Source organism: Mauremys reevesii, linkage group 2, assembly GCF_016161935.1.
Source record: "Mauremys reevesii isolate NIE-2019 linkage group 2, ASM1616193v1, whole genome shotgun sequence".
NCBI lineage: Eukaryota > Metazoa > Chordata > Testudines > Geoemydidae > Mauremys > Mauremys reevesii.
The window spans coordinates 245,654,209-245,682,141 of record NC_052624.1 but is presented as its reverse complement, the minus strand read 5'-3'; the positions used below and the strand labels follow the sequence as shown (position 1 = coordinate 245,682,141).

The 27,933-nt window shown below is 40.9% G+C and overlaps 2 protein-coding genes across 17 annotated transcripts in view; one reads left to right on the top strand and one right to left on the bottom strand.

Annotated features, from left to right (window-relative positions):
• Positions 1 to 720: 720 nt before the first annotated feature.
• Positions 721 to 25,683, bottom strand: LOC120396890 (RING finger protein 151-like). 8 transcript variants are annotated; one of them, XM_039522091.1, is made up of 8 exons: positions 25,547 to 25,667; positions 20,973 to 21,108; positions 18,263 to 18,489; positions 17,565 to 17,704; positions 15,557 to 15,719; positions 13,536 to 13,656; positions 6,911 to 7,153; positions 721 to 5,750 (listed from the first exon to the last, which is right to left on the bottom strand). In XM_039522091.1, exons 3-7 carry the CDS (start codon positions 18,466 to 18,468, stop codon positions 6,917 to 6,919), a joined length of 867 nt encoding a protein of 288 aa, XP_039378025.1. In that variant the 5' UTR covers positions 18,469 to 18,489; positions 20,973 to 21,108; positions 25,547 to 25,667; the 3' UTR covers positions 721 to 5,750; positions 6,911 to 6,916. The 8 variants fall into 8 exon arrangements, with proteins under 8 accessions (XP_039378025.1, XP_039378024.1, XP_039378026.1 ...); XM_039522090.1 differs by having other exon boundaries at positions 25,486 to 25,597; XM_039522092.1 differs by lacking the exon at positions 25,547 to 25,667 and adding an exon at positions 25,213 to 25,338.
• The window catches only part of RAD54B (RAD54 homolog B), a 121,438-nt gene continuing 119,112 nt past the window's right edge, over positions 25,608 to 27,933 (top strand). For 3 of the 9 annotated variants that reach the window (XR_005593508.1, XM_039522082.1, XM_039522080.1), the window contains exon 1: positions 25,609 to 25,755. Coding sequence is in view for 4 of the 9 variants with exons in the window: in XM_039522082.1 (XP_039378016.1) it covers positions 25,637 to 25,755 (119 nt within the window). In the remaining 5 variants the exon portion in view is untranslated. Of the gene's footprint in view, positions 25,941 to 27,933 lie in introns of all 9 variants that reach the window. The other 6 variants (XM_039522088.1, XM_039522081.1, XM_039522087.1 and 3 more) reach the window with 5 other exon arrangements.

Below are 27,933 nucleotides of genomic sequence, written 5' to 3'. Positions count from 1 at the left end.
TGACTGCTTTGTGAAAAGTGTTCACCTACAGGTGATGTGATGTTTGTCTTTTATCATTTTCACTTGAGAGCGTAATGGTTGTCTGGTTTCACCCACATAGTTGTTATTGGGGCATTTAGTGCACTGGATGTGGTAGACCGCATGTTGTGATAGGCATGTATGTAATCATGGATCTTGAAAGGTGTGTTGAGGGGAGAGAGGGTGTTGATCGTTGCAGCAGTGTAGATATGTCTGCAGGTTCTGCATCTGTTCTAGCAGGGTCTGGTGCCGCTTTGAGGTGGTGTGTCCTGGTCTGTGGAGAGCTTGCTTCTGATGATGAGGAAAAGTTGTGTAGCTCAAAAGTTGGTCCAATAAAAGATCTCACCTACCTTGTCTTTCTAATGTGTGCTATGAGGAGATCATAGGGTAAGGTACTTCAGTATAAATAGAAGCTTGATGGAGTTACATTATTATTCGTAGCCTGCTGACTTGTGTAGTTGGCGGGGGGGAGAGAGTTTAAAAGCAGACTTTCATAAAATTAAACAGTTCCCTAAGGAAGCAAGAGATACAAAACTTTTCCCTTTAATGGACATTGGCTTTTTGCTTGTGTAATTGTTTGAGATGTCAGAGGTTGAAACAATGCAAGAGGAAAAGCTTTGAAAATTAAGAGCAAACAAAGAATCTGTACAAATAGTCACCTTCATGTTTCTTTTCATGCTAAAAAAAACTCAGAATCAAATATATTTTGAACTCAAATGTTTACTTTTTCTTTTCATCGCTGTGGAATTTGTCCAACATAATTACTAGGAAGATAAGAGGTTAATAGCTGCAGCCCTCATTATGAAGGCCCTGTATACATTAACCTATGGTAGACAACTGTTTGAATTTAGACTTTGATTCTCATTTACACATAAGTCCCTTTACACTACCAGAGTGGTGTAAATGAGCTTTAACCTTAATGAGGATCAAGCCCAGTTAGTTTATACATTTCCAGCTAAAACTGATCTTAATGTACTTTGGTCAACCAGCAAGCATGCTGCCATTAAGCATTAAAAACTCACCACCTTCCACTCCAAGTGCAAGGCACATTTCTTTGACCTTACTTTCTCTTAACAAATACACAGCACTGTGTGGATGTGTGTATTTATTTATAACTACCAAAACATGACACTCCATTGCCTGCGCTTCTCCTCCTGGGGAGATGATGAGAGGAAAAAACACATGAGAACTGCTAGTCACCTTGCTTAATTCACTAGTGGGAGGGACTCAGATACTACAGTGATGAGAACCTATATAAAACAGAAACGCATATTTTAATGTGTACTGTAGACTGTAAGAACACGTTTTAAAACACTGTTTAACCCTACTGGCTAAGTTGCATTCAACAGTTTTCTCTGAAACCACAGAGAAAGCAAGTGTAGGAAGGGGCCTTGTATGTGGAGACATCATAGCCCTACAAGTTTCTAGACAATTAGTTTGCACAGGACCTGTAGGATAGTTAAACTAAACTTGTTCTAATTAACTGGGCATGGCTAAAGGGAATAATTTTGTTTCACACAGTTGTATATTTTAGTATTGTATAAAGTAACGGACTTCAGAAAAATGATTGAACAGTAGAATCTGAATTGTGAAAAAAGCATTAGATACTCAAGTCACTCAAGGAAGATGGAATTTTACTAATGCAATTGTAATGACTAAAACGGGTGATCTAGCAAACATAGGTATTAATGCTATTTTTTTAAATTGAGGAGCATTGCATAATATTTTGTAAAGCAGACTGAGGCTCCTTTAAACCATGGGTTTGAGGGTTTATTTTTATTTTTTAGAAACTTTACAACTTACAAAACTGCAGCAAGGATGTGAGTGATTTGGTTTTAGTCAGGGCATTTGAAACGAAAAATTAAGGAAAAGCTTGAAGTATGGAACAAACTGTAAATATTCAATTGGTTCTTGAAAGTTTGAAATACAGCATGTCATGCTTGTCATTTTCAAACTAAAAAAATAAAGGTGAACAAAATCTCAGTAAATCATTAGTCAAACTTGGAAACTGAGCAGTATGTCTACAGTTTCTTTAAACATAGTTCTAGGCCTTGTAGTTGTATAGGACTTATTTAATATTTGTGGGAATTCGTTCTCAAGGTTAAATTAACTTGAAATAATGCTGTAAATGCTATGTTTAAAATTTACTTGCTTTGATACATTTAAATTGAATTCTTACCATGAGCAACTCAGGTTTAAAACATTAAATTCCACTTCTTAATTTAACTTGGAACTTTGTTTTCTAATTGACTAGAGCACTGGAAGTGGCTAATGCCAAAGAACCAGATTAGTGTTGAATCGCAGCTTTCTTTGCAAGCAGTCCCATTGACTTCTTCTAAGGAGAAATGAGGCAATGTTACAGTAGCTAGAATACCTAACTTTTTTTTTTCCTAATGGAAATCTATTATATTGACCACCAAAAGTCATCTTTGAACGTTCAAAGTGTTATGTTAAGAGCTGAAGTGGAAACTATTTAAATCAGTCTAGGTACATTTCTGACATATAGCTGTTAGCTAATAGTGGCTTTTACATCTTATTTTAATAATGAGAACATCTTTGGCTAACAGTCTGATTCCTTTACTCCTCTCCTCAGCAGTCCTGTGTAGGTAGCCATTCAGGGATTGTCAGGACAGGTAGGTCAGGTTTGCTCTTCATGTTCACTCAGCTCTGCAACAATGCTGTTAGGCAGTTAATAACTGTGGCCTTAGTCCTGAAAATATTTGCACAGGAGAAGTTCCATAGAGCTCGTGTGTGAGGGAGTAACTGCGGAGTTGGGGACTAATATTAGTTCAGGAGTATTAGTGTTGCATTTTGGACCCTAGCTAGGTTAATTGTTCAGGGCTGTAAAACAACGTGAAGTTCCTAGGCCTCAAGCTTGGCTCCCTTGTGGGGAAAAATACACAGAAACAGGGCTCCAGAAAGCAAGAGAAGAGAGAGTAAAAATGTAGAGCACCAGCATCCATATTTGCACAAGTTAAGACATATCAACCATTTTTCTCTGTACCAAAGCACTCCCCACGATCAAACTGGAGCCTTCAGAGGGTGGGACTTTTGAATCTGACAGTCATAATGAGACACTTTCCTTAAAGATGGTTTGGTCTTTCCTGACTTAAAGGGACATGCTAACCATGCTAAATTAAACTCCAGGTGTTCTAGCTAAGAATGAGCGTATATGTAATCTTCATGTATTGCATACTTTACAAACCTCTAAGTTTATTGTAAAGGAGCAGTGTGCACCAGATTTTCCTCTACCACTGTGGCCCTAGTTAAACTGTAAACAGCCATTATCTAAGGTAGAATGTTCTCTAGCAAGATCTGCCAGTTTTTTATGATCTAGTTAATGTCCATTTTCATTAAGATAATTGTCAAATTGAATTTTTTCCACTGAGCAGTTTCTAGCACAATGATACACTCTACCCTCAGAGGAGGTAAATGAAATACATGATAGATTAAGATTGCTACCAGCTCCATAATGCCTCTCAGAAAAGCTAAATGGTAGATGGTGTTGCTGCCAAAGCAAAGGAGTCAGAGTGCACTCTTGTGGGTGGCAGAGACTGAGGCATCCTGGTTTTGTATCATTTCCAACACAAAGGCCTACCCACAATAGAAGGGGTCTTGAGGCCTTACTGCAATACAGTTTGTGATGAGAACCCTTTAAGCAGTGGATAGCAAGTTCTGTTTATCCTGAATCAATACCTGCTAAGCAGGACCTAGACCCCCTCCTGCTACTGCACCCTAGGCACCTGTAACTTCTGAGGCCTGTATCATCTTTCCTTTAGCATGGCTGCTTGCCTTTGCCTACGCCCCTGAGACAATGGCAGCAAGAACTCCCATCTGTGAAGAGGAGATGCAAAGTCTTTGAGGAGAGTGCTGTTTTGATCAAATGCTAGCCCTGTCTATTATTTAATGTATCCCAGTCATGGGTCAGAAAAAGACCTTTAACTATAACCCCTATTCCTTATGTCCCTTTTAATAAAGTACCCGTCCCCTATTACAGTACTTTAGTCTCTCATTTTCCTACACGTTGAGTGAAGTACACTGGGAATAATGAAAGCAAGTTTATTTGCATGTATGTCTCACTATTTTATTAGGTAAGGGGAGGATACCTGATCTTTCATAATGAAAAGAGAAGCAAAATGAATAACTACTTTTATGAACAGTTGAGTAGCTCAACTTTTATACACAGAGCAAATCAAATGGTTACAAGCTACCTGTTAGCTCTCTTCTAGACACAATATGACATTTAGCCCCCAAATTCCACTTTTGAACCCATTTCCCATTTTTTATTAAATGTAAAAAAAAAATCTAATTTCACTTTGGCAATGAACCATGTGGCTGGAAGACATTTTAAAAGTTCATTTGTTAATATAAAAGTTGCATAGACTTATAGGTATTTAGAAAGGCATCTGTCAATATGAGAACTGCATAAGATCCCCCTACGTATTAAGGATAAACTGTATGGGTCTATCCAAAAGATGTTCATGAGAAAGGAAAATGCTGGCACCATTCCACATAAATTATCCCAAACTCCTTAACAAATAATCTGTAGAGAAGGACTATCAAAAACACATTCCAGGGGAAGAGTGTAGCAAATTTCACAAGGATTCTTATTTAAATATAGTCCAGGACCTGTTCACTGTCTGAGGGTCACTTTTTAAAAAAACTTCTTAGAGCACCTAAGAATGTTTAAGATGTAACTAATACAATAACTTTGCAACTAAAATGTTTACAATAATTGCATACGTTACCTGGCTACATAATTCACTTGTCCGCTACTAATAAGGAAAAGAAATTTGCCATGCAATTGTGATGTTAAGGCAAGCTAACCATCTGCTAACACACATGAACAATAATGATTGAGATGAAAATGTAACAATATTAGAATCAGCCTAACTAAAATTACATGGGTGCTTACAAGCAAACTGGTACATTGCAACTCAGTTACACAGCAGATGTAGGGTTCTCCTGAAAGTCTTGCATTCAGAAGGGTAATTGAAACCAACAGGCGCTCATTGAACACTATTCTACTGCTACATTTCAATAAAGAAAGCAATTATATGCAGCAACAGCAATGTAGTCTGGCTCACTACTTGTTCCATAGGAACTGTATGGTTCTATGAAAAAAAATTAGCTGCAAGAGTGAATGGGAATTGATGGGGCAAGAGTCAGAGAGGGCTGTGGCTTGAAAGATGTGCTGACTCAATTTAAGTTATTGGGTTAGCTGGGTTAAGTGAAACTACAATGTACTAAATTAATAAAATATTTGATAAAGATTAGTGATATCCTCAGGTCTTAATCACTAAGTGCTAATTCTGCTTCCACGACAGACTTACTGCAGTCACTAACATTCTACTTGTTTCTTTCAGTATGTTGTTAGTATTAAGTTCAGTAGGGAAAAAAAATAACCAAACCAGGCATGGAGACTTGCATAAACCCTTGTAAGATCATGGCGCTCTCTTTCCTCATGCATATATTTCAGATGTCTGGCTGGTGGGTTTCACTCACATGCTCAGGGTCTAATTGTCTAGAAATCTAGAGAGCTCAAATATGGCAAAGTGTCCTGCAGCCCTCAAATGTAAGAAACCTCATGATTCAAGATCCGTGGGTCTATTATTACCATTGTATAGTTCCAGATTTTAGTATCAGCATAGATGTCCTCCTGATCATGTGTCCTTTGTATAAAATTGAGGTCTGTTGTGAGTAAAACAACATTCAAGTAGCTTTTGTCATACCTGTCAAAAGAAAATTAAAGATGTTCAACAGGTGCTTTTAATGTGTTTTAAAAAGACATGTATATCTTTCTATAGTCAGCAGTATTAAACCTTAGAGTCCTTGTAAAAACAGCTAATAGATTGCTCACGCCAAGGAAATGTATACACAATTCACCCAGACTGATACCAAGCAGAACTCTGAATATGCACTAATCTTCACTATGTAATGCAAATATTATAAAAACACTGGAGGTGCAAGAAAGGGCAGTAACAGTATTTAAGCGATCCTGGTCAATACAAATGCCTACAAATTTTCAACATGAACACCATCTTCTGCAAGCTCCTTCATGACAGAAACAGATGAAGGAGAATTCTCGACAGCTTGGCAGTGAGTTGGACTGCATTGCTAAAATTCTGCACTATCATGGGTTTTGGTAACAGCTAGCTCGATGAAAAACTAAGAAGGGGTTGGAAATTAAAGGAAAACTGCCAAGTACTCTAAAGTCCAAACTGACCTAGTTTAAAGCTCTTGTATGCTGGCTGCAACTGTCTGGAATTAAGACTATTTAAGCCACCATTCCTTTGTGATGTACAGTGTTTTTATAGGACACAAATATCTCCAAATTTGTTAGTTTCCCCTGCTGGCTTGACTGAAGTACTTAAATACTATTCCTAGAATTAGTACTAGTCCTAGAATACATTCCAGCGGCTATCATTCATTATGCTTATACACACGTGAGAAAAAAGAGGGGTCATATACCAGCTTTAACTGCACTGAAATTGCAGTAGCAGTGAAAAAAAAATCCATTTCATCTAGTTGAAGTTCTAGTTTCCAGGTCTGTAAGGAAGCTATTGTAAATAATCCAGGGAGGACCACAGATTAAGAGCTCCTCGTATACGAAAATATTAGTTGAAAATGTCCTTTTAAATGCATGTTGTAATGCCCAATATACTATTCATGGACATTTAAAACCTAGATGGGCCTACAACTTCCCCCAAATGCCTAAAAACTAGTTTTACTATTTGCATAGTATGCAAAGTGTGCTAGATACAAAAACTTGTGTTTTCCCCCACTCTTTTTGACCCATTCAGAATTTAGATAGAAAAGAGGTAATTTAGAATTAATACGAAGTTTGCTAACTGTTCCCAGGAAGCAGACTCCTATGTGTCTGTGAGCTTACTTCTGTTTAGATGACTGTAACTTCCCTGGGTTTTCGTTTCACACTCTCTAGTCGTGTTAGAGGGCGAAAGTTTGTTGATTTCTTGTTTCCTTCTGTATTATTTAATCGGCAGTCTTTCTGTAGGCCTTTCAGCAGCTCCAGTAATTCACGCTTTTCGAGCTCTGCTTGCTCCAGCTCTTGACGATGCTGTCTCTCTGCAGCCATAAGGGAGCGCACTTCAGACATCATTCGTGACATCTGACTCTAAAAAACGTGTGAAAACAGACTAAAATAAGAGATCATATAAATACATTTCCAATAATGGTGGTATTGAAGCTGAAGTGACTACTGCGTATAGGAGAAGAAATAATGAAGATCAGGCACAGCTGAAAGAATCTGCAATTTTTGATACACCACTAAACAAACTTAATTTTGCTGATTTGCAGCACAGTTTCCGCTTGCTGTGGCACCCATTTCAAATATTCCAGTCTGCGAGAGCCATGAGAGAGAGTGCAAATCTGACTGATAACCAGCAGCCAGTGAAATCCACTGGTACATCTGTGATGTTCTGCATCTCAAAACCCAAATGAACATTATTCCAAAAACCAAAAGTGTTCAGGACAGAGCTGTGTGACTTACTTGCATCTATGATCTTCCAATATATTTATTCAAATCCAATACTAAGAAACCTTAAAACATACAAAGGCTCAACAGTCTTGGGTTTTGATGGTTATTTTTTTCCTGTTACAGTAGAAAAGATGGATGAAGGGGTTAGATAATACATTCTCTCTCTCTCCACAGCTTTTTACTTTGGCCATATCACCACTGGGTTTTGAAGCAAGTTAGAACAGAGTCTGAACACAGCTCTAGCTAAGGAGTACGGGGCCCTGATCCAGCAACTGGATCCATGTGGGCAGCAGACCCTTACTTTCACATGAAGCACCACTGACTGCAGTGTGCGAGTGTAGGATCAGAACATAGGTTCCTATATTTCTATCCATACTGAGCTACTTTAAAATAGTATGAGCAGAGGAGCTGGTTTTTTTAAGTATATCTGACTTGTAGTGATGTGTCTTGTATTTAAAGCGCCCAGACTTAAACAGATGCTGCATGTTACAAATTGGGGAATACGACTACGTACAGCTTATGAATCCTGTTTGATACTGGGGACTCTCTCTGCACATCTGTGTCAAACTGCAAACTCCATTTGGAATGTACGACTTGTTTGCCTTCTCTGCTGTCTTTTGCCTCCATATTGAGCTAAAACCCACAGAAGGTGACAAGAGAAATTCTTGCAACTTGCACAGAGCTAACAATGGAGGGTTGTTTAGCTTTGACAAAGAGACGGCTGCTTCCCCAGGCAAGCCAAGTCTGAACTCAAGGGGTGTGGTAACTTAACAACAGATGTGGGGGACTGACCACCTGACAAGGTGATGGGTGGGTCACCTGACACAGGTGACTGGAGGTTATTAGAGAGAAGGTCTGTCACCAGCCACTGGAGAGAAAGGAAGGGCACTGCTGCAGGGATCTGAGAGTCAGGCCTGGTCTACACTACGATTTTAGGTCGAATTTAGCAGCGTTACCTCAATTTAAGCCTGGACCCGTCCACACGGCGAAGCCCTTTTTTTGACTTAAAGAGCTCTTTAAATCGATTTCTTTACTCCACCTCCAACGAGGGGATTAGTGCTGAAATTGGCCTTGCTGGGTCGAATTTGGGGTAGTGTGGATGCAATTCGATGGTATTGGCCTCTGGGAACTATCCCAGAGTGCTCCATTGTGACTGCTCTCAACTCAGATGCACTGGCCAGGTAGACAGGAAAAGGCCTGTGAACTTTTGAATTTCATTTCCTGTTTGGCCAGTGTGGTGAGCTGATCAGCACAGGTGACCATGCAGAGCTCATGCAGAACTCATCAGCATGATGTGCACAGGGCCGGGGCACATTGCCCGGCCCGTACTTTGTGAGACGTCTATGTCCATGTCCATGTCCTCATCACTCTTGTCACCGCACTGCCGTCGCCTCCTTGCCTGGTTCTGCTTTTGGTTCTGCGCTGAAAAAGGCACGAAACAATTGTCTGCCATTGATCTGATGGAGGGATGGGTGACTGATGACATGGCTTACAGGGAATTAAAATCAACAAAAGGGGTGGCTTTGCATCAAGGAGAAACACAAACAACTGTCACACAGAATGGCCCCCTCAAGGATTGAACTCAAAACCCTGGGTTTAGCAGGCCGTTGATTTCACAAAACAAATCGGGTCAATTCTTGTTTTGATCCACTCTATCTTTTACATCTTAGGCTGGTAGCAGATGATGCAGTACGACTGCTACCCATCGTCATCTCTTAGGTGCTCGGCAGAAGATGCTGCTTTACGATTACTAGCCATAGTCATCTCCTGGGTGCTCGGCAGAAAATGGGAATAAGCTGGCTGAGTCACTCCCATGTCTGCCCAGGCGCGCCTGACCGACCTCACCGAGGTCGGCTAAAAGAGCACCCAAGAGTACGATGATGATGGCTACCAATCGTAATGCACCGTCTGCTGCCAAAAGGCAATGAGCTGCTGCTGTGTAGCAATGCAGTCCCACGTCTGCCAGCACCCAGGAGACATATGGTGACGGTGAGCTGAGCAGGCTCCATGCTTGCCGTGGTATGACGTCTGCTCAGGTAACCCAGGAAAAAAGGCGCAAAACCATTGTCTGCCATTCCTTTCACGGAGGGAGGGAGGGAGAGGGGGGCCTGACGACATGTACCCAGAACCACCCGCAACACTGTTTTTGCCCCATCAGGCATTGGGATCTCAACCCAGATTTCCAATGGGCAGCGGAGACTGCGGGAACTGTGGGATAGCTACCCACAGTTCAATGCTCCGAAGTCGACGCTAGCCTCAGTACTGTGGATGCAGTCCACCGACTTAATGCACTTAGAGCATTTTGTGTGGGGACACGCACAATCGACTGTATAAATAGGATTTCTAAAAAACTGACTTCTATAAATTCGACCTAATTTCGTAGCAGACACCCAGACAAACTCCATCATCCAGCCAAGAAGCCATGTGGAGTAGAGGAAGGATCCTGGACACCAGAGAAGCCTCTGACCTAAGCCCAAAGAATGCTCAAGAATCTGAGGAAGGGAAATGTGGATAGGTATTTTATTATTTTGTCTAGATCTGTATATTTCCGATACAAGCAACTCAATAAATGGATGAAGAAAGTGAGATTCTGGATGGAGACCCTAGCTTCAACGGTAGCATCCTTGTCTCAAGGGGACTTTCTTGCTTCTGTGGATCTAGCAGATGCATATCTCTACATTCCCAAATGACTACACCACCACAGACTGCTAAGATTTATGTACAGCACAGCCTGCTACCAGTACCAAATGCTTCCATTCAGCTCCTAGGCTCTTCACCAAGAAGCCAGACTCAGGTCTCAAGGCACTTAACTGTATCACTTCCTAGACAACCATTTCAAAACTGCAGCATATTCATTTTAGATTAAATCCTAGGAAAAATTTCTTAACTGTAAGAACAGTCGGACAGTGGAACTAACTGCCTAGGGAAGTCATGGAACCGCCTTTGCTGGAGCTTTTCAAAAAGAGGCTGGATAGCCATCTGTCTTGGATGGTTTAGATACAACAAATCCTGCATCTTGGCAGGGGGTTAGACTAGATGACCCTCGGGGTCCATTCCAACCCTATGGTTCTATGGTCCTACCCATCACTAGACATATTCCACAAGATCCAGAACCTGCATGTTGGTAAAGTGTGCAACTCCACCCATAGCTCAATATTTACAACTACTGGGCCTCCTGGTTTCAAATATAGGAATCACTCTGTGGGCAAGATCCTATATCAGATGCCTTCAGGTCTTTTTTCTAAAAGTATGGAACCATTCACTAGAAAACATGCAAGATCAGTTCCCAACCAGATGCTGAACTCTCTAAGATGGTGGACAATCCCAGAGATTGTCTGCAACGGACTTCCCATATGCCTTCCAGACCCATAAGTACTCATGGCCAATGCCAGCCTGACAGGATGGAGGGCACAGCAGGGGAACAGAACAGTGAAAGGCAGCTGGAACCCTAGGCAAAAGGAACCAGAGCATCAACCTATTGAAGCTCAGAGCTCCCAAGCTAGCCCAACAGAGGTTCCAGAACTACCTAGAAGATGAAAATATTCTGATCCAGTTGGCCATCATGATCATTGTGCCAGCAAGTGGAAACAATGAGTGTAACTCTACACGCAGAAATGATGGCCAGAGAACTCTTTCAGAGCAAAACACATAATAGGATAGCTCAACTAAAAGGCAGACTGACTCCCCAGATGCACCGTCAACAACTCATCGTTCTGGTAGTCAACCTATTTGCCAATAATAAGAAGACAAGGCAGCCAAAGTACTTCATTAGGGAAGCAGGCCCGAAATCCCTGGGGATGGTTGTTTCTTTGCACATATGGCTGCAAGACCTTCTATATGCCTTCCCACTTCTAAGAAAGGTGATCCAGAAAGTAAGGTCAGGCAAGAAGAAGCAAAGGTGACAGTGCTAGCTCCACCCTGGCCAAGCGGATGCATGGTTCTCTGATCTGAGAGAAATTAAATTGGAACTACCACTGTAGCTACCAGTGAGACCAGACATCCTTTAACAAAGCCCATTACTCCATCTAGAGCATCTACAACTGATTAGCCTGCAATCAAGAGGGAAGCATTAGCCACACTAGAACTATCCTTCAAAGAGATGGAACAATATTCTCCTCCAGGTGACTTCAACCCTGAAGACCTACTCCTCTATCCAAACTAGGTTTAGTGTGTGGTGTCAACAACAACAAAAATCCAAAGGATCCTGATATCCCACTTATTCTGGACTTTCTTCAGAAAGGCACAGACAAGGGACTAGCTTCACAGTGCCTGGTGTCAGCTGTAGGAGTATCCTATTCACCACATCCTCTGACTCCTTCACAGAGAACCCTCAGATATCCAGATTTCTCAGAGTAGTTAGACTAACTAAACTTGTGGTTAAACCAATCTTTCCAAAAGACCTAACTACACATCCTTTTGGGCCACTGACATCAATATCTCCATTCCACCTATCAAAACTCTTTTTTAGGTCATCATCATGTCTACTAGACGAGTTTCTGAACAGGCAGCTATAGCCATGCAGGAATGCCATTGGGTGTTTCATGATGACAAGGTGGCACTAAGAATACCAGAATCATTTTTTGCCTAAGATGAATTTATCTTTCCATGCCACACAGGAGACTGTCCTCCCTTAATTCTGTCCAAAGCCACAGCGCCCGACAGAAAAGCTGTGTCACATATTAGACATTAGAAGAGCACTAAAGATCTACATCAACCATACCAAATTGACAAGATCAGGCTCCTCATTTGTCTCTTCATCCGAAGTGCCAAGGGCTCAGGGTATTCAAGTTATCACTAGCTAGATGGATCAAGCTATGTATTATAAAGACACCAAGGCACACTCCACAATATCTAGGATGACTTTGTGGGTGGAAAGAGCTTGTGCTTCCACTGTCGAGAGCTGCAGGGCAGCAATATGGTCATAGGTTAACACATTTAGTAGACCCTAAATTGACTTTCTGTTCTCTGTGGAGGTCTTCTTTGTCAGGAAGATGCTGCAGGCATTGGGCTAGGAATAGCATTGCTATTTTGGGTAATTAACTCAAGGAGGATCTTCCCTATCTCATTCTGTTTTTCTTATCCCCCCCATTTCTGTTCGTTGTTCGTTAATTTCCATATGTATCAGAATTGTGGGAAACTGAGCTGCAGAATGGTACATTTCTTACCTGTTAATTTCCTTTCTGCTAGCAGCATCGCCCACAATTCTAGTCTCCCTGGTTGGCTTCCTAGCCAGGAGACAGTATTTAATTTTGATAGTTATGTTTGTAGGCTGTAGCCCACTTATTTTCTAGCACTGAAGTTACTGTTACTAATCATATTCTATGAGTTTTTACACAGCTTTGGAATGAAACATCTGTCAGCAGGCTGGGTAAGAGGGCATGGCTCGCACAGGCTGTGCTATGGCTTTGAACTGCCTCCAGAAACTGCAGTCAGGGGGGGACTAGCCCATACATCTTATAATTGTGGGAGATGCTGCTAGCGGAAAGGAAATTACCATCAAGTAAGAAATTTACTAATTTGGAGTGTTTAGATTATCACGTATCCCTAAAGATAGGAAGTGTCTGCTAGCGTGCCCATACAGTGGAACTGTAGGCAAGGATGTGCTTAATATACTGGGATATCTTGGGGTCAGCACTACCTGTAGGGGCCTAGTGAAGCTGGACTCCTAGATGCCAATTCTCCGAAGGGGTAACTGACAGAAAACCTGTGTCAGAAAGGCCAATAGAGAGACTGGGTTGGAGCCTACTGAGACCCAGGGAAGCTTAAAAGCACACGGCCCCAACATGTGGGCCCAAAACAACAGCCTGGTGAATGTCCAGCAGGGGAGCTTTACCAGGGCCACGACACTGCAATTATTTGAAAAAGAAAGGTTCAGACCATTGGAATGTAGGACTGTATCTTCTCTAGTGAATTAGGATAACAAACTCCTCACTACTTGAAAAAGCAAAAAAACTAGACCTTTGGGAGAGGGGTAGAAAACAAAAACACATTTCTACAAATGACACTGGAACTTATTTACCTTTAGTTCTTCAATTTCATTTTGCAGAAGACTCTCTTTTTGCACCATATGCCTTCTCTGTGAATCTAATCTGGACTCCATTTCATGCTTTGCCTCCTCCACTCTGCAGATCATTTCTGACCTAAAAAAGTATATTTTTCCTTTTTAAACCTAACCATTATACCTGTGACTTTCAAGTACCAGAGTAACTACTGCTGCCAAATAGCCACATTGTTCCCAAATACAACTGGGTGAAATTTTTCGACCAAAACATTTTTCCTCAGGAGAAAAAAAAATGCAGATTCAACACCACCAAAAGATTTTGCAAATTCATGCTGATTTCACTGAGTTGCTTCAGTAAAAGGGGAGGGGGGGGGAACTGAAGCAAATTCTCCCCCAAAATCAAAATGTTTCATTTCTAGATTTAAACAGAAAAATTGAAACATTTAAACTACCTTTTCTTTATAAATTTCCTTTAATTTTATTTAAAATAATTAAACATTAAAATGTTCAAAATTAAAACAAAAACAAATGAGTTTTTTTAAAAAATTGGAATTGCCAATGAACCCAGAAAATTCATGATTTGCCCAAATCTAGTCCTAAATTAAAGCTCTGCTGTAGTCTTGTGTTACACATCTCTCTAGATGTAAGATGAGTGTGCTTTATCAACAAACAGTATTCTTGCTCAGTATGTACCTATTTAGGGGTTTTACTCTCTCGATAGAATGTGCAAGTTCTAGTCCTGGCATCAATATCAGAGATTCTTGGTGCTCAAATCCTATGGCGACCGGCAGCAATACAGAACTCCAAGATAGATGTTTCTGAAATAATTCCAGAAGCTATAGGGTAACTTTTTTGGGGCTTTGGACAGTTTATTTCCTTTCATACAAACATATATAACTAACTAACTAACTGTCATTTTGATTAATTTTATTTTAAGTGTATATGGTAACTTTGTGCAGTAGTTTAGGAGAAATGTAATACATGTCTCAAAATAAAAAGCATGAATATGCCTCAGTCTGTGTCATTCCACTTAACCCAAGGAGAATGGAATTCCTAAACAAGGACATAATACAGAAAGCTACAGGTTAAGCTCAGTATAGCATACCATCTAGCAGCATTTGGATCAGCACTTGTTGGTTTATTGTGGATGTGAAATGACAGTAGTTGCGGGAGAAGAAAGCTAGTATCATTTAGTTATCAAACACAGTCATAGTCAAAACTGAATCATTAACAGGCTAACCTTTTGGGGTTTGAGCAGCAGTTTGGCATTTTATTGGTATCAGGAAAGTTCACTTGTTTCCCACTGCACTTACCAGGAACTGAACCTGGGTCACCAGCAAAGTGCAGGAGAGCTGGGGCCTCCACTGACCAAAGGAGCAAGAGAGAAGGTACCAGCAGGAAGGGGTGGGAAGAGGTACAAAACTGCTGGAAGATCATGGAAATGATTAACTGGAAAAGGAAGAGGCAAGAAGAAAGAGAGGGACAGACAGAAAGTAAAGACGAACACTGATAAGTATTAGTAGTCTTCCAGCATTTTAGGCCTAAGTACAAGCTTGAACTCGTAGGTCACCTGCCTCTCATCTCTGATAACTTTATAACTGCCAAATATAGTTGGAGTTTTTCATCTCCAAAGTGTTTTAAAAATCTTAAATAATAAATCTTACTTCATAATTTGGCTCTGGGTCCATATCAGACTAAGGTAAAAAGTGAAAAGATTTAATGGCCTCAGTCTAGTTCTTTGTATGTATTTCACTCTTTCATGTAACCATCACATAATTTTGAATAATTGCAATCCTTATTCATTAGGGTTCTGAGCTAATCAAATTAATTCAACTAACTCAGACTAAAAGTGCAGTAAGAGTTTAAAGTGTGTAATGGCTTTTTAAAAATATCCTCACCAGTTAATACCAAGTGATTTACACATTATGGGTTAGATATCAGAATTAAACAGAGCTAGTACTTGGAACCATCTTTTATGTGTAGTGATTTTAGGCCCAGGTTAAAACACAAATACCCAGGAAAGAGAAGTAGTATTTTACCGGAGCAGTTCTAGTTCTGTTCTTAGCTCTGCTACACAATTATGCTGCGTGTCTTCTGCCCTGAGAATGGTATAACCACAACCATTAGGGCATTCACGGCTCCGGTATTCACACACTGCCAAATGGCTATCTAAGTTACGTCGTTCAATCTGAACTGGACAACCTGAACAGGAAACAGTAAATTAAGGCAATATTAAATCACTTGCAATTAACAGAAGCATAGTCCATTCCAGGCAAAAACACCCAAGCAAGCAAACAAACCATAGTGCATAGAACTGGTCATATGCAAATCTGTCAAAACAAAGTGATTCCCTTATAGCTTGAAGAGATACACCTATAGGTCCCAAAGCCTTGTCTACATTAAAACTTTTTGTTCGAGTCTCCCATCATTGCTCTAACACTGGTGGTAACACTAGTGTAAGTCATGGATAGTAGAAAAAATACTGACAGCTGGCCTACACTATTCTTCCACCAGCCCTACTCCACCACCAACAGCAGTGGATGGAGATATTAAGAAAAATGCCAGTTTAGACAAGGCGTGAGTATCAAAAATTTGGCACCCAAGGTTAGAGAAAATTTTGGACCTTAGCAACTTGTCCAAGTCACACAGCAAATCAACGACAGAGCTAGGACTAGAACCTGGTTCCCTTCACCATTACGCCTGTGCCCTACCTACTACTAGACTAGTATTTCTCAACCAGTGGGTCGCAACTCCTGCAGGGTGCGGGACAAAAGGAATCAGGAGGATTGTGAAGCAATTAAATTATATTTACAGTTCTAAAGCAAGGGGAAAAAAATTGAAAATAATTTAGGGATATCAAAAGCCTTCAAAGTTTGTGAGGTCAAATGTAATAATGGTATAAATGTTTACTCTTACTTTTATAGTAAATGTAAGTAGGTTGTGCACATTTCTGACTTCAAATAATAGGTTGTCCACCTGACAAGTCTGAGATAAAAGGCAGCATGATCAAGCACAGTATATTGCAGACAGGCTGGTAAAGACAAGCAAAAAATATCACCTCGCAGAGGTGGCCTAACCACAAGCTCAAACAAAAATGTGCCATAAAAACCTTGCAAGTGGTAGGTTTCAGGGTGTGTGCACTTCTGATTAAGACAAACATTTTGCACTTTCATATCGCCTTTCACTGGAAAATCTCAAAAGCCTCACATCACCTCTCTGAAAGAGCTATTACTCCCATTTTACAGATTAAGAAACACACAAATGTAAATAACTTGCCCAAGGCAACATAGCAGCAGCATAACTGGGAACAGAACGCAGAAATCCTTATTTCCTGTCCCATATTAAGCACCAAACAGTGGTTTCTCAGATACATACTCAGCCCTACCTACACTGGCTAAAGTTTGAGATACCTTCTGGAAAAGGAGCAAAGCAGCAAGTTATAGTGTAATTCTGTTTAATATAATAAAAGCTAAACTGGCCAAAAAGCTGGTTCAATCATCACATGCAAAAACCCACAATCAGATGAGTAATAAAAGCTGAATATTAGACAAATCATACCTTGGCAGAAAGCAAAAACCATGCACTGCTGTGTATTCTGATAAATTGGGGGTCCAGTATTTAAATTCATTATGGTTAATTTTCACATGAAAAGGAAAAACGTAATGATGGATGACAATCATTACAACAGAGAGCAAATCCATTGTCTAAAAAAATGTCTGCAAACTCTCAAGCGCTTAGCATGCTATTATCTTTTGAATTTTTATTTGGCTCTTTTTTGTTTTGTTTTGCCAGTTAAACTGAAGCAACCATATTGCAGAGGCCATGTCTGTGTAGGAATGTGCAAACAGAAGTACCTACCCCCCTGCCTTAAAGAAAGCTTACTTCAATCTTTTTTGGTCTAGCATGAATATGGTCTAGAATTCAGAAATTCACAATGTGGAACGCAACACAGAAGTGAATGAATGTCCATCGCTGCCACCCTACTGTGATTAAGTATGACAGATACCAATTTTCTGAACAAAAGGCTCAACTTTGAACTTTACTCACCAGCATTTGAGCAGGGCATCTGGCTGTATTCACATTCTCTCTCATGTCTGTCTATAGATTCTAGAGAACAAACCATTTCACAACCACGCTCTCCATTTTTGCAATGAAGCTGAAGTCGATTTAGATCATTTTTCATGTATCTATATACAGAAAAGAGTTACTTTGTTTCTTCTTTTTTAAACTCCTGCAACACTGTAAAAGTAGTTGACTTTTGCCACATTTCAGGGATTCTACCTTCCACAAGAAAAAAAGTCATATGCTCAGTTCAAAATATTTCACCATTCAAGTAACTACATTTGATGGTTGTGAGTGGTGAAAGCTATGATAATGGAATATTAAGGTTCAAAATTAAACATGCAAATTAATTCATGAAGAATGGCTATTGAGCGGTCCCAAAACTACCGGTAAGTATTTAGTACTAACTAGGGGCTTGTGTACACTTAAAATGTTACAATGGCACAGCTGTACCGGTGCAGAGCTTCAGTTACGGATGCTACCTATGCTGACGGGACTTCCTCTCCTACAGGCGGAAGAATTCTCCCGTCCACCTAATGATGTCTACATGGGGACTAATGTCAGCTTAACTACGTGGCTCAGGGGTGGGATTTTTCACAGCCCTGAGTGACATAGTTATACTGACCTAATTTCCTAAACCAGGCTTTAGAAAAATCCCTTCAACAATCAGATTTGTTACGTACCTGTAGAGAGGTCGTAGCACAGACATATCAAGTGCTTGTCTGTCTTCAGGGCAATTATTGTGATGAACAAGCCATCCATGTATACAGGCAGTACAGAAAGCATGTTCACAAGGAGCCTGTAAGGGGTCTTCTAATACATCTCGGCATATACAGCATAAAAGTCCTTCATTAACATAGCCAACAAAACGCTCAATATCATAACCCATTCTTTTCCACAGACTTCCAACCTATTATAAATGTTAAAACAGCAATTAGTAATTGATCAATAACTAATTATTTAGCACTGACAGAATCCTTGGTGCTGCACAATACACAAAAGTAAGGAAAGTTCTTGCCCAAAGAGCTTTCTATCTTGAAAGCAGACACATTGGTAAAAACAGGGAGGATTAACTTAGGTTCTCTCTCGTTTTGAATTCTATTACAAAATGTGATTCTTGTGGACGCTGAAAGATTGCAGTTTAATTCTGCATTTGCACAATGTTTTTGAGATTATTTAGAGAATAACTGAAGATTTATTCTGTAACTGAAAATTTAAAGATGAATTACAGAAAAAACGCTGTTCAAATGTCAGAACCTGATTCCTGTTTCTTTACCTTTATTCGTATAAAACTCTGCAAATTTGTAAAACAATGCTTTTACTGACAGTATTAAACACCTTTGAGTACTTCTTATCCATATGATTTTATGTGCATCTGTCAACAACAGGTAACTTAATTTTATGTATGTTTCTTCTTATACGCATAAGAAGAACTGTTAACAACAACCCATTCTCTGAATGAGGTGGGAGTCTAGAAAAAAATAGTATACGATCATGTATTTACAGACTGTATCATAATGCATATGTACAAGGGAGCCTAATTAAGATTGCACAGGCAGTGGAGCCCTCAGTTCCTGTACATGGCACCACAGCAGCTGGAAACAGCCAAGAAGAGTAACTACAAAGAAAGTTCTGCTTGGACTCTGCAGCCCTGGACTGAAGCATGCTCCGTGCAGGTTGCGAAGTATTCTTGCTTGCTTTTTGAGCAGTTGGGCTGGCATTTTTAGGCAGCCACGACCTGTAGGTGTTTCCACATATCTCATGAGCTGCCTTTTTTTTTTTTTTTTTTTAAACTGTGCCCCCTGGGTTTTTTTTATGGAACACCCTTCCTCCCCCCAGCATCATGGTGCAGAAATTCAAACCCCACCCCCTGCTTATATTTTCTGGTTTTCATGGGTTTTTCCTGTTATTTAGGCTTGTTCTGGGGCAGTTTTGAATATTTGGTTTCACAGCCAAACTCTAACAAACCTCTGAGTTTGTGCAAGCTGTAGTTTTTCAAATCATATAACTAGACCAAATTTTCATGGTGATGGCAAAAGACACATCCCTGACACCAGAGAGACCTCCCTCCTCAAAAAGTTTCAAGTCCCTGCTCTAAAGCATGGAGGCTCTAGAGCTCCTTAATAAAACAGATGTTTTGCCCATATTAAAAATAGTTACAATTTATTTTTCCCTAACTACATTCTAAAAAATGGCTGAACTGTTTTAGCTGAACTATGCCCAAAAAAACCAGCCAGAGGCTCACACCCAGCATGGAAAATTTCAGCCCAAATGGTTTAAGTTTGGAAAAGTTATAACCAACTGAAAACAGGGTCTTACAATGGAAAGTCTAGGGGACAATGCTAATTATAACCAACACTGACAGATGTGGAGCTATTCTGTAATTTATGAATACTGTATGTTGACAGGGTGATTGGGATATTTACTTTATAAATATTTTAGTTCAGTTTAATAAGGGACTGTATGGAGCAACACCCAGGAAGGAAACAGAATGGCTTAAGATAAGCCACTTCTTCACAAACATTTGAGGGTTGTTAAGATGAAAGCCATTAGAGGAAAAGGCCCATGGACAGCAGAGATCAAAAGGACTGTAGCAGTTTAAAAAAGGATCTCTCTGAAGCGGGGCTCGGGGAACAAACTAGAGCACAAGCACTAGGGTGGGGAAGTGGGGAGGAATCTGAAGAAGTTAGTCCTGTGTAGGTTACTATCAGGCCATGGTTAGCTTTTATGTAAGATAGAGGTGTGTAGACTATTTTAAAAATCTCTTTTCTTTAAATGGTTTGTACTGTTAATAATAAACTATACTTTGGCCTGAAGAAGTCTGTTTTGTCACTGGATACCCTGGTCAAAGACCCTTGATAGGAAGGACGACAGGCATCAGAAGTCAGTTGGACCTACTGGGTAAGCATGGTTGATACCATCTGTACTGTAATTCAGGGTCTGGTCTAACAGTGAGAGAATTGCAGAATTCCACCCTAGGATAGGTAAAGGCTTCAGCCTGACACCTGAGGATTGAACTGAGAGAGACCAGAAAAGAGAAAGAGGTGCCATTAGCCTTGTAACCATGACATGTGCTACCAGCTCTGCCCATAATACATGTGAGTTTTATAAGATCAATACCCCTAAAACTAAGTTGAAAGTTATATGAAAGAGAAGAAACAAGCTTCTGTACTTTAGTACAATTCTATCAAGGAAGATGTGGCTAAAGTCTAACAATTCTTATCAAGATGGTTAATTACACAAAATATGTTTTAGGTTGCACATTTTTTCTTAATCATAAAAAATTACTTTTGCAACACAGTCAAGCATCATGAAACAGTGTTTCCTAAGTTGTTAGAATTTCTAAATAAAGAGGTTTATTCATTATAAATATAAAAATATTAAATGTTTTACCTTTTAGATTTAATTCACATTAATGCAGTTTTCCACATAAAATGCTTTGGAATTATGGTTTTCAGAGGAGACAGCAGTACTAAATCACCTTATTCTATCATCTCTTCATTGCTTTATGTTACTTTCTACAAGAACACTAAAAAGAAACAGAATCAATTGTTGTGTTTCCTAAGTTACAGATCCCCATGCGTAACCAGACTACTGTTCTCGTAGCCATTAAAACGAAACTTTACAGTGGCACACATTTGAAAGGTTACTTTACAGTCTGTTTAACACTTTAGCCAGCTGTCACCCATGGTTCATAAAGACCAGAAAAAATAGCTAAAATGTATTGTTTAAAAATTAACACATTTTTAAACAATACATAGCACTGAGGGCATATCTACACTAGGTGCTAAGTGTTGTTTAAAAAGCATTAATAAAAATATTTTACCATGCTTTACAAACACCCCCCATTTTCCTGGGCCCTGTCCAGACTACAGTATTTTATTTTTGTTATAATTTTGACAGAAAGCATTTTTATTTTTATCAATTTATATTTTCAGTTGCCCAAAATTATGTAGCTTAAGCATTAAAAAAATAAATTTAGATATTCAAACAATTATTTAATGACTGGGGCCCTACAAAATTCACCATCTATTTTGGTCAATTTCATGGTCATAGGATTTTAAAAACAGTTAATTTCATGATTTCAGCTATTTAAATCTGAAATTTCACGGTGTTATAATTGTAGGGGGTCTTGACCCAAAAAGGAGTTTGGGGATGGGGGGGGTCACAAAATTATGTTGGGGGTGGGGGTTGTGGGGCTGCTACCCTTACTTCTGTGCTGCTGCTGGCAGCGCCGGCACTACCTTCAGAGCTGGGCAGCTGCTGGCTGGCAGCTCAGTTCTGAAGGCAGAGCTACCGCCAGCAGCAGCACAGAAGTAAGAATGGCATGGTATAGTATTGAACGGAATAGTCTTGGACAAGGAGAAGTAGTCTGCAGATAAATGTGAGAAGTGAGGGACATATGCTTCTTTTGTTAAAATATTATATGTTTGCTGTTGAAGAAAAAAATCCAGAATACTTAACATTGTTGTTTTAGTTAAATAAAACAATTTAAATGTCTGTCTGGTGATGTTCTCCTCATCATACAGCATCGCAAGAAAATTCTCCATATATTAATGATTAACCTGTTGAATTGGAGATAATTCACCTCTCAATAACTTCATAAATATCTGCTTCAATTACCTTTGGTAAATGAAATAACCAATCATTCATTCATTTTCTGATATAGCTGTAAAACTAATCTGAAAAGTTTTCAAAATAAATCACTGTTTAAAAATGTATAGTGTGTACCTTCTAAAAATGAAACCTACATCTATCTTTGAGTTGTGAAGAATATGTATTAAGGTTATAACAATCAACTACAATGCACTTTTATGTAGAAAACCATGATTAAATCGAGTCTCCCTGACTAGTGATTTAAGTCATCAATTTAATTTAAATCAAACCCACCCTGTTACTTTCACAGCATGAAACAATGTTACAACTTTCTAGATTCACAGACTTATTTTTTACAAATAAGTAATGTTGAAATTGATAACTGGAGTTCCGCCTCAGATATCCCATCCTCCGATGTTAGGAAAAGTCACTTGAACTGTCTGGATATGGAAGACATCCTTCAGTCCTCATCTAAAGTCTATGTGTGCTCCAGTAGTGCAATTGGTTAGCACATGAGGGAGTACTGATAAGGTTATTAGGAGAAGAAGCAATGAGCTTAAAAGGGAGGTTCCATGGTCCCCGCTGAGAAACTCCTCCCCCTCCCTTCCAGGCGCACCTCCAGCATGTTGGGGAACAGGTTTACTTGTCCCAGCTCACTGCCGCTCCCAGAAGCGGCAGGCACATCTCTGTGGCCCTTGTGGCGGGGGGCCGGGGGTCTCCGCCCCACACACCGACTCCACAGCTCCCACTGTAAGCTTACATTGTCTCCAAGGCAGAGGGCAGGAGTATCACATGACAGTGGGGGGGGAGGGACAGCTGAACTGCCCGGCAACTGATAGCCTGCTGGGCAGATGCCACACAGGGAACTTAGGGGAGTGGGGAGCTGATGGGGGGCTGCCGGTCCACCCTGGTTCCAAGACCCTACCAGCTAGCTCCAACGGGCTGCTCTTTCTGCAAGCAGCAGACAAAGCAGGTGGCTGCCAAACAACATTATAAGGGAGCATTGTGCAACTTTAAACGAGCTTGTTCTCTAATTGATCAGCGACGAAACAACGTTAACCGGGATGACTTTAAGTAAGGAGTTACTGTACAACAAATAGACTCCATGCAGAGCTAAAAGACAAGGCCAGTTGGTTAACATGAGTTTATAAGGTCACAGCTTTAGTCTTCCTGTAAACGAACACTAAATCTTATGTTCAGTTCAATTCAATCAAAAATAAAAAACAATAAAATACTATGTAAAAAAAAATTACAACCGAAGTCTGGTAAGGTCAAATTGCTTGAACAGATGAAACATTCTTATCTAACTAACTGAAATTATATCCAGACCATAAGATGCAGTTTAGTTTTTTTTAAAAAAAGCATTATTGCAAGCAAATGTATAGCGCTAAAAAACAATCACGTTCTGATACTAACAACTATACTCATAAAACCAGAATTTATTAAAAAGAAAAAGTGACCATTTTTAAATCTTCTAGGTAAACCCAATGTAAGGATAATTGTAATATTATATTAAAAGAATGTGTGCCAACTAGTCAGAATGTTGATCCTTATTTATAGTCATTGCTCTCAGTGTGCTGATATCTAAATGTGGGACAATAACTCAAAAATAAGAGACACAAGAGAATAGTTAATACAGGAACTTTAAGATGACAAATCATTTATTTAGCATAATATTTAATAATTCTTTATTTTTGACTTACATAATATATAAGAAGGATAAGAAACTGTAGGGAACTAGTGTCAAATTTTGGTCTAAAGTGAGGGTCAGTAAAAGTGAATTTGCTGTTTTTTCCCCCCTCAAGACTAAAGGTCTTTCCTCAAGATTCAGTTTCTTTAAACTTTCCTCATCAGTCAGGAATTCTTATTTTTGTTGGTCTCCTTTGGACTCTGTCCAATTTGTCCACATCTTACTTAGAGTGGTAGTCCAAACTGGAGACAGTACTCCAGATGGGACCTCACCAGTGCCAAGTAGAGTGGAACAATAACCTCCTGTATCTTACGTATGACACTCCTATTAATACACCCCAGAATGATATTAATCTTTTTTGCAATTGCATCACATTGTTGACTCAGTCAATTTATGAACCACTATAATCCCCAGATTCTTTCCAACAGTACTACTGCCTAGCCAGTTATCCCCCATTCTGTAGCTGTGCATTTATTTTTCTTCCCAAGTGTAGTACTTCGCACTTGTCTTTACTGAATTTCACCTTGTTGCTTTCAGACCAATTCTTTGTCAAGATTGTTTTGAATAATAATCCTTCCTCAAAAGTGCTAGCAACCTCTCCCATCTTGGTGTCATCCACCAATTTTATAAACATACTCTCCACTCCATTACATGATTATCTATTCAATAATTACAAACATTACAACATTTCCAGCAAAGTATATACTTAATTTTCAGTATATATGAAAGAATAAAATACCACTAAAATTTAGAAATCTGCAAAAATAAGCATGGAATCGTTTTTTAAAGTTAGACTCATTGTTTGCTATTTTCCAACAACTAGAATCAAAAGCAAGATTGAACCTGGCAAGCACATATTTGACACATATTACTTTTACATATTATAAGATAAATACAAATTTGGGATGTGAATTCAGTAATCCTTCTGCAACAATTTACATACACTTTTCTCCCGAAAGGAGAGGAAACTAGGCTTTAAAATTAAAACTTTTCGGTATGACGTTTCGCTAATTTCCCTAATAATCCCAAACTGAGAAGCGCTCCTCTCTCTGCCAACACTTGCTTAAAGAGATATCACCAGCTGAACTTCACCCCCATACTTCTATCTAAAACTTTTCTTACAGTTGTGAAAGGTGGAGCCTAGCAGTGTTATTGCCATACTTCAGAATTTGTTTTTAGCTGTTATTCGTCTTATGGCCAGTAACATTCGATCACTTTACACAAACTGAATGGCAATACAAAGGGGAACAAATTCTTATATGCTACTACACAGGAAAAAACATTACACTTTAAATACAGATTCTTGTAATTTAAATTAAATTACTTAATAGAAGTTAATGCTCTTACAAACTGTATCTGGGTAAGTGGGTGGGGCACTGATGGATCTGGAGCAGAGCTGACTGACCACCAAGGGGAGGAAAGTCGGACTTGCCGTTATTTCACCGGCTCAGCCCCTCAGGCGCCCGCCTGGCCCAATACCCCGCCCCTCCCGCACCATCTGGCTTCGGAGGCCAGTGCACCCGCGGCAGCCCCCGCTGGGGCTGGGATCCCGCAGCTCCCCGCCCCCCAACCCTTGGAGATGGGCCCCACCACCGCTCCCGCTCCCAGTGACCCACTTACCCGCCCAGCGGGGGTCCCTCCCTCCGCGCCCCAGCCCGGCGGCACCTCACACCACACCTACTCTCTAGATTGGTTTCCAAGCACGGCCGCAACGGCAAGCAGCAGTGCATTTTGCGACTGCTATTGCTTGACGGCTGCGTGTCACACCAGGATGAACCCAGCAGGACGGCCATACTGTGGGTGGCAGCATGCGCATGCGTACCGCAGCACCCGGCAACCCTGTCAAGAGAGGGAAGAAGCAAGTGGGCACGCGCGGGTGCAGGACAGCAGGTGAAGTGAGGCTGGGCGACAGGAACATGCGCAGTTGAACGATGGCCGGTGGGAGGAAAGCAGAGCGCATGCGCTTTGTGGCAAGTGGCTGACGGGAGCCGGTGGCTGCGGCGGGACGGTTGAGTTGGGCGCACTGCTCCGTGAGTGGGGTAGGGGCGCAGTGACTGAGGAGGCGGCGTCTGGCAGTGAGTGCCGGGGGCGGGGGAGCAGAGGGTGCTTGTAACACGCTACTGGCTTGGCGGAGGGTGCTGGGCCCTGCTCTGGGCTTCAGGGTGTGTTCGCGCAGCCGATCAGTAAAGCGACGTTTCCTTTGGCTAATTTTTAATCTTGCAGGTCTCTGGAGCACCCCTCCTGCAGTACTGGAGTGTGAGGCCTAAGAGGGGAAAGGGGCAGCTAGTGTGTTCTCTGCATGCCCGTGTGTGTTTCAGACAGTGCCGTACCTAGGAATGGAAATTTTGGTAGGCCCTGACTATTGGGTGGAGGGGCAATGACAGACAGTGCTAGCTCAGCTTCTCCCCAGATGCCACGCCCTCTTCCTAGCCCTGGTACCCCCAGACACTGGGCTTCACCTGCTGGGCTGGGCACGTGCATGGGGCAGCACAGAAAATGGCAAGGCAGAGTTGCCGGAGTGCAGTTTTCTGAAGGGCGGGTGCATAACTCTGTCCTGGATTTCAGGTGCCCGAGTGATGCTCCCGGCTGCTGTGGCAGCACTACACCCTGGCTCAGATGTGGGTGGGCTGGGATGCTAAGTGGCTATGCCCTTAGTATGAGAATATTGGCAGTCACCTCTCCTCCGTAACATTCTCTCCCAGTTCTCTTCCAGCCACTTGTCCTGTAAAATTAGACATGCTCTGCCTTCTTATCAGAAATAAGCTCTATCCTTCTTTGTTTTGAGGTATATGATACATAACCAAGTAAATGTGTGTTTCCAGATATATGTATATAAACTGAAATTAAAGTAATGCACCAGTCTTGAACACCTACTACAGGCAATAAGAAATAGTGCTGCTATCAAAGATGTCAGTCTCAGGCATTGATAAGAAGATGATTTATATATTTATCTACTTGTTTCTGTTCCTGAACAGTCCATACCCATTACTTTTGATTAAAACCTTTTGTAAAGTTTTGGGGTATAAAATGAAATTTGTCAAAATCTCAGATTCTCCTGATTTGTTGTGGTAGAATCTTTTAAAACTGCACTGACCCTGAAAACTCTTTTTCAGTGAACTTCATTTAAAATTAAGTATTTGGCTATCTTTTAAACATCTAATGTGCATACCATGTATAACGCAAACTTTCCAGATTAATTTGCACTATTTCACGAGGTGATAGCTGGAAGTTACTCCCAGTTAGGTGGGTAGATCAAGTTAGGTCAGTGCACTCCAAATTGCATTGTATTTTGTACCTATTTTGGATGTTCCTGATTATTATTCCCATACAATGCTTTGACCTGATGTTGTTAGGGTAGGGAAGGTGAGCCATCTGCTGTCTAAGATTGCTATATAAACATCTTGAACATGGTGTCTGCTCCCTTCATGATATTAAAAAATACAAACTGGGCAGTGCAATAGTATAAGGGCCATTCTTGCATGACATTTAAGGCCCCGCTCCCATGAACATTTAGGTACATGTGGCTAGTATAACCAGGGCCGACTTAGCAAGTGTGGGGCCTAATTCGTGGGGCTTGTATTCACTTGGCGGTGCTCCGAGTCTTCGGTGGTACTTTGGATTGCCATGCTCCAGCCAGGGGAGGGGGGCCGCGGGGCTTGCCGCGCTCCAGCCGGCACTCTGGCTGGGGGAGCGGGGCCGCGGGGCTTGCCGTGCTCCGGCAGGAGGAGCGGGGCTGCGGGGCTTGCTGCGACTCCGGCCTGGGTTGTGGGGCCACAGGACTTGCCGCGCTCTGGCCTGGTGCGGGGCCCTCTTAGGCGCAGGGCCCAATTTGGGGGAATTGGCCTAAGCCGGCCCTGAGGGCTTGGCTACACTGGAGAGTTACAGCGCTGGTGGTGGCTTTACAGCGCTGTAACTTACTCCCCATCCACACTGGCAAGGCACATACAGCACTGTATCTCCCTGGCTACAGTGCTGGTTGTACTCCACCTCGATGAGAGGAATAAATTGAACAGTGCTGGTGCTGCAGTGCTGGAGTGCCAGTGTAAACAGTGATTAATCTTACTACGC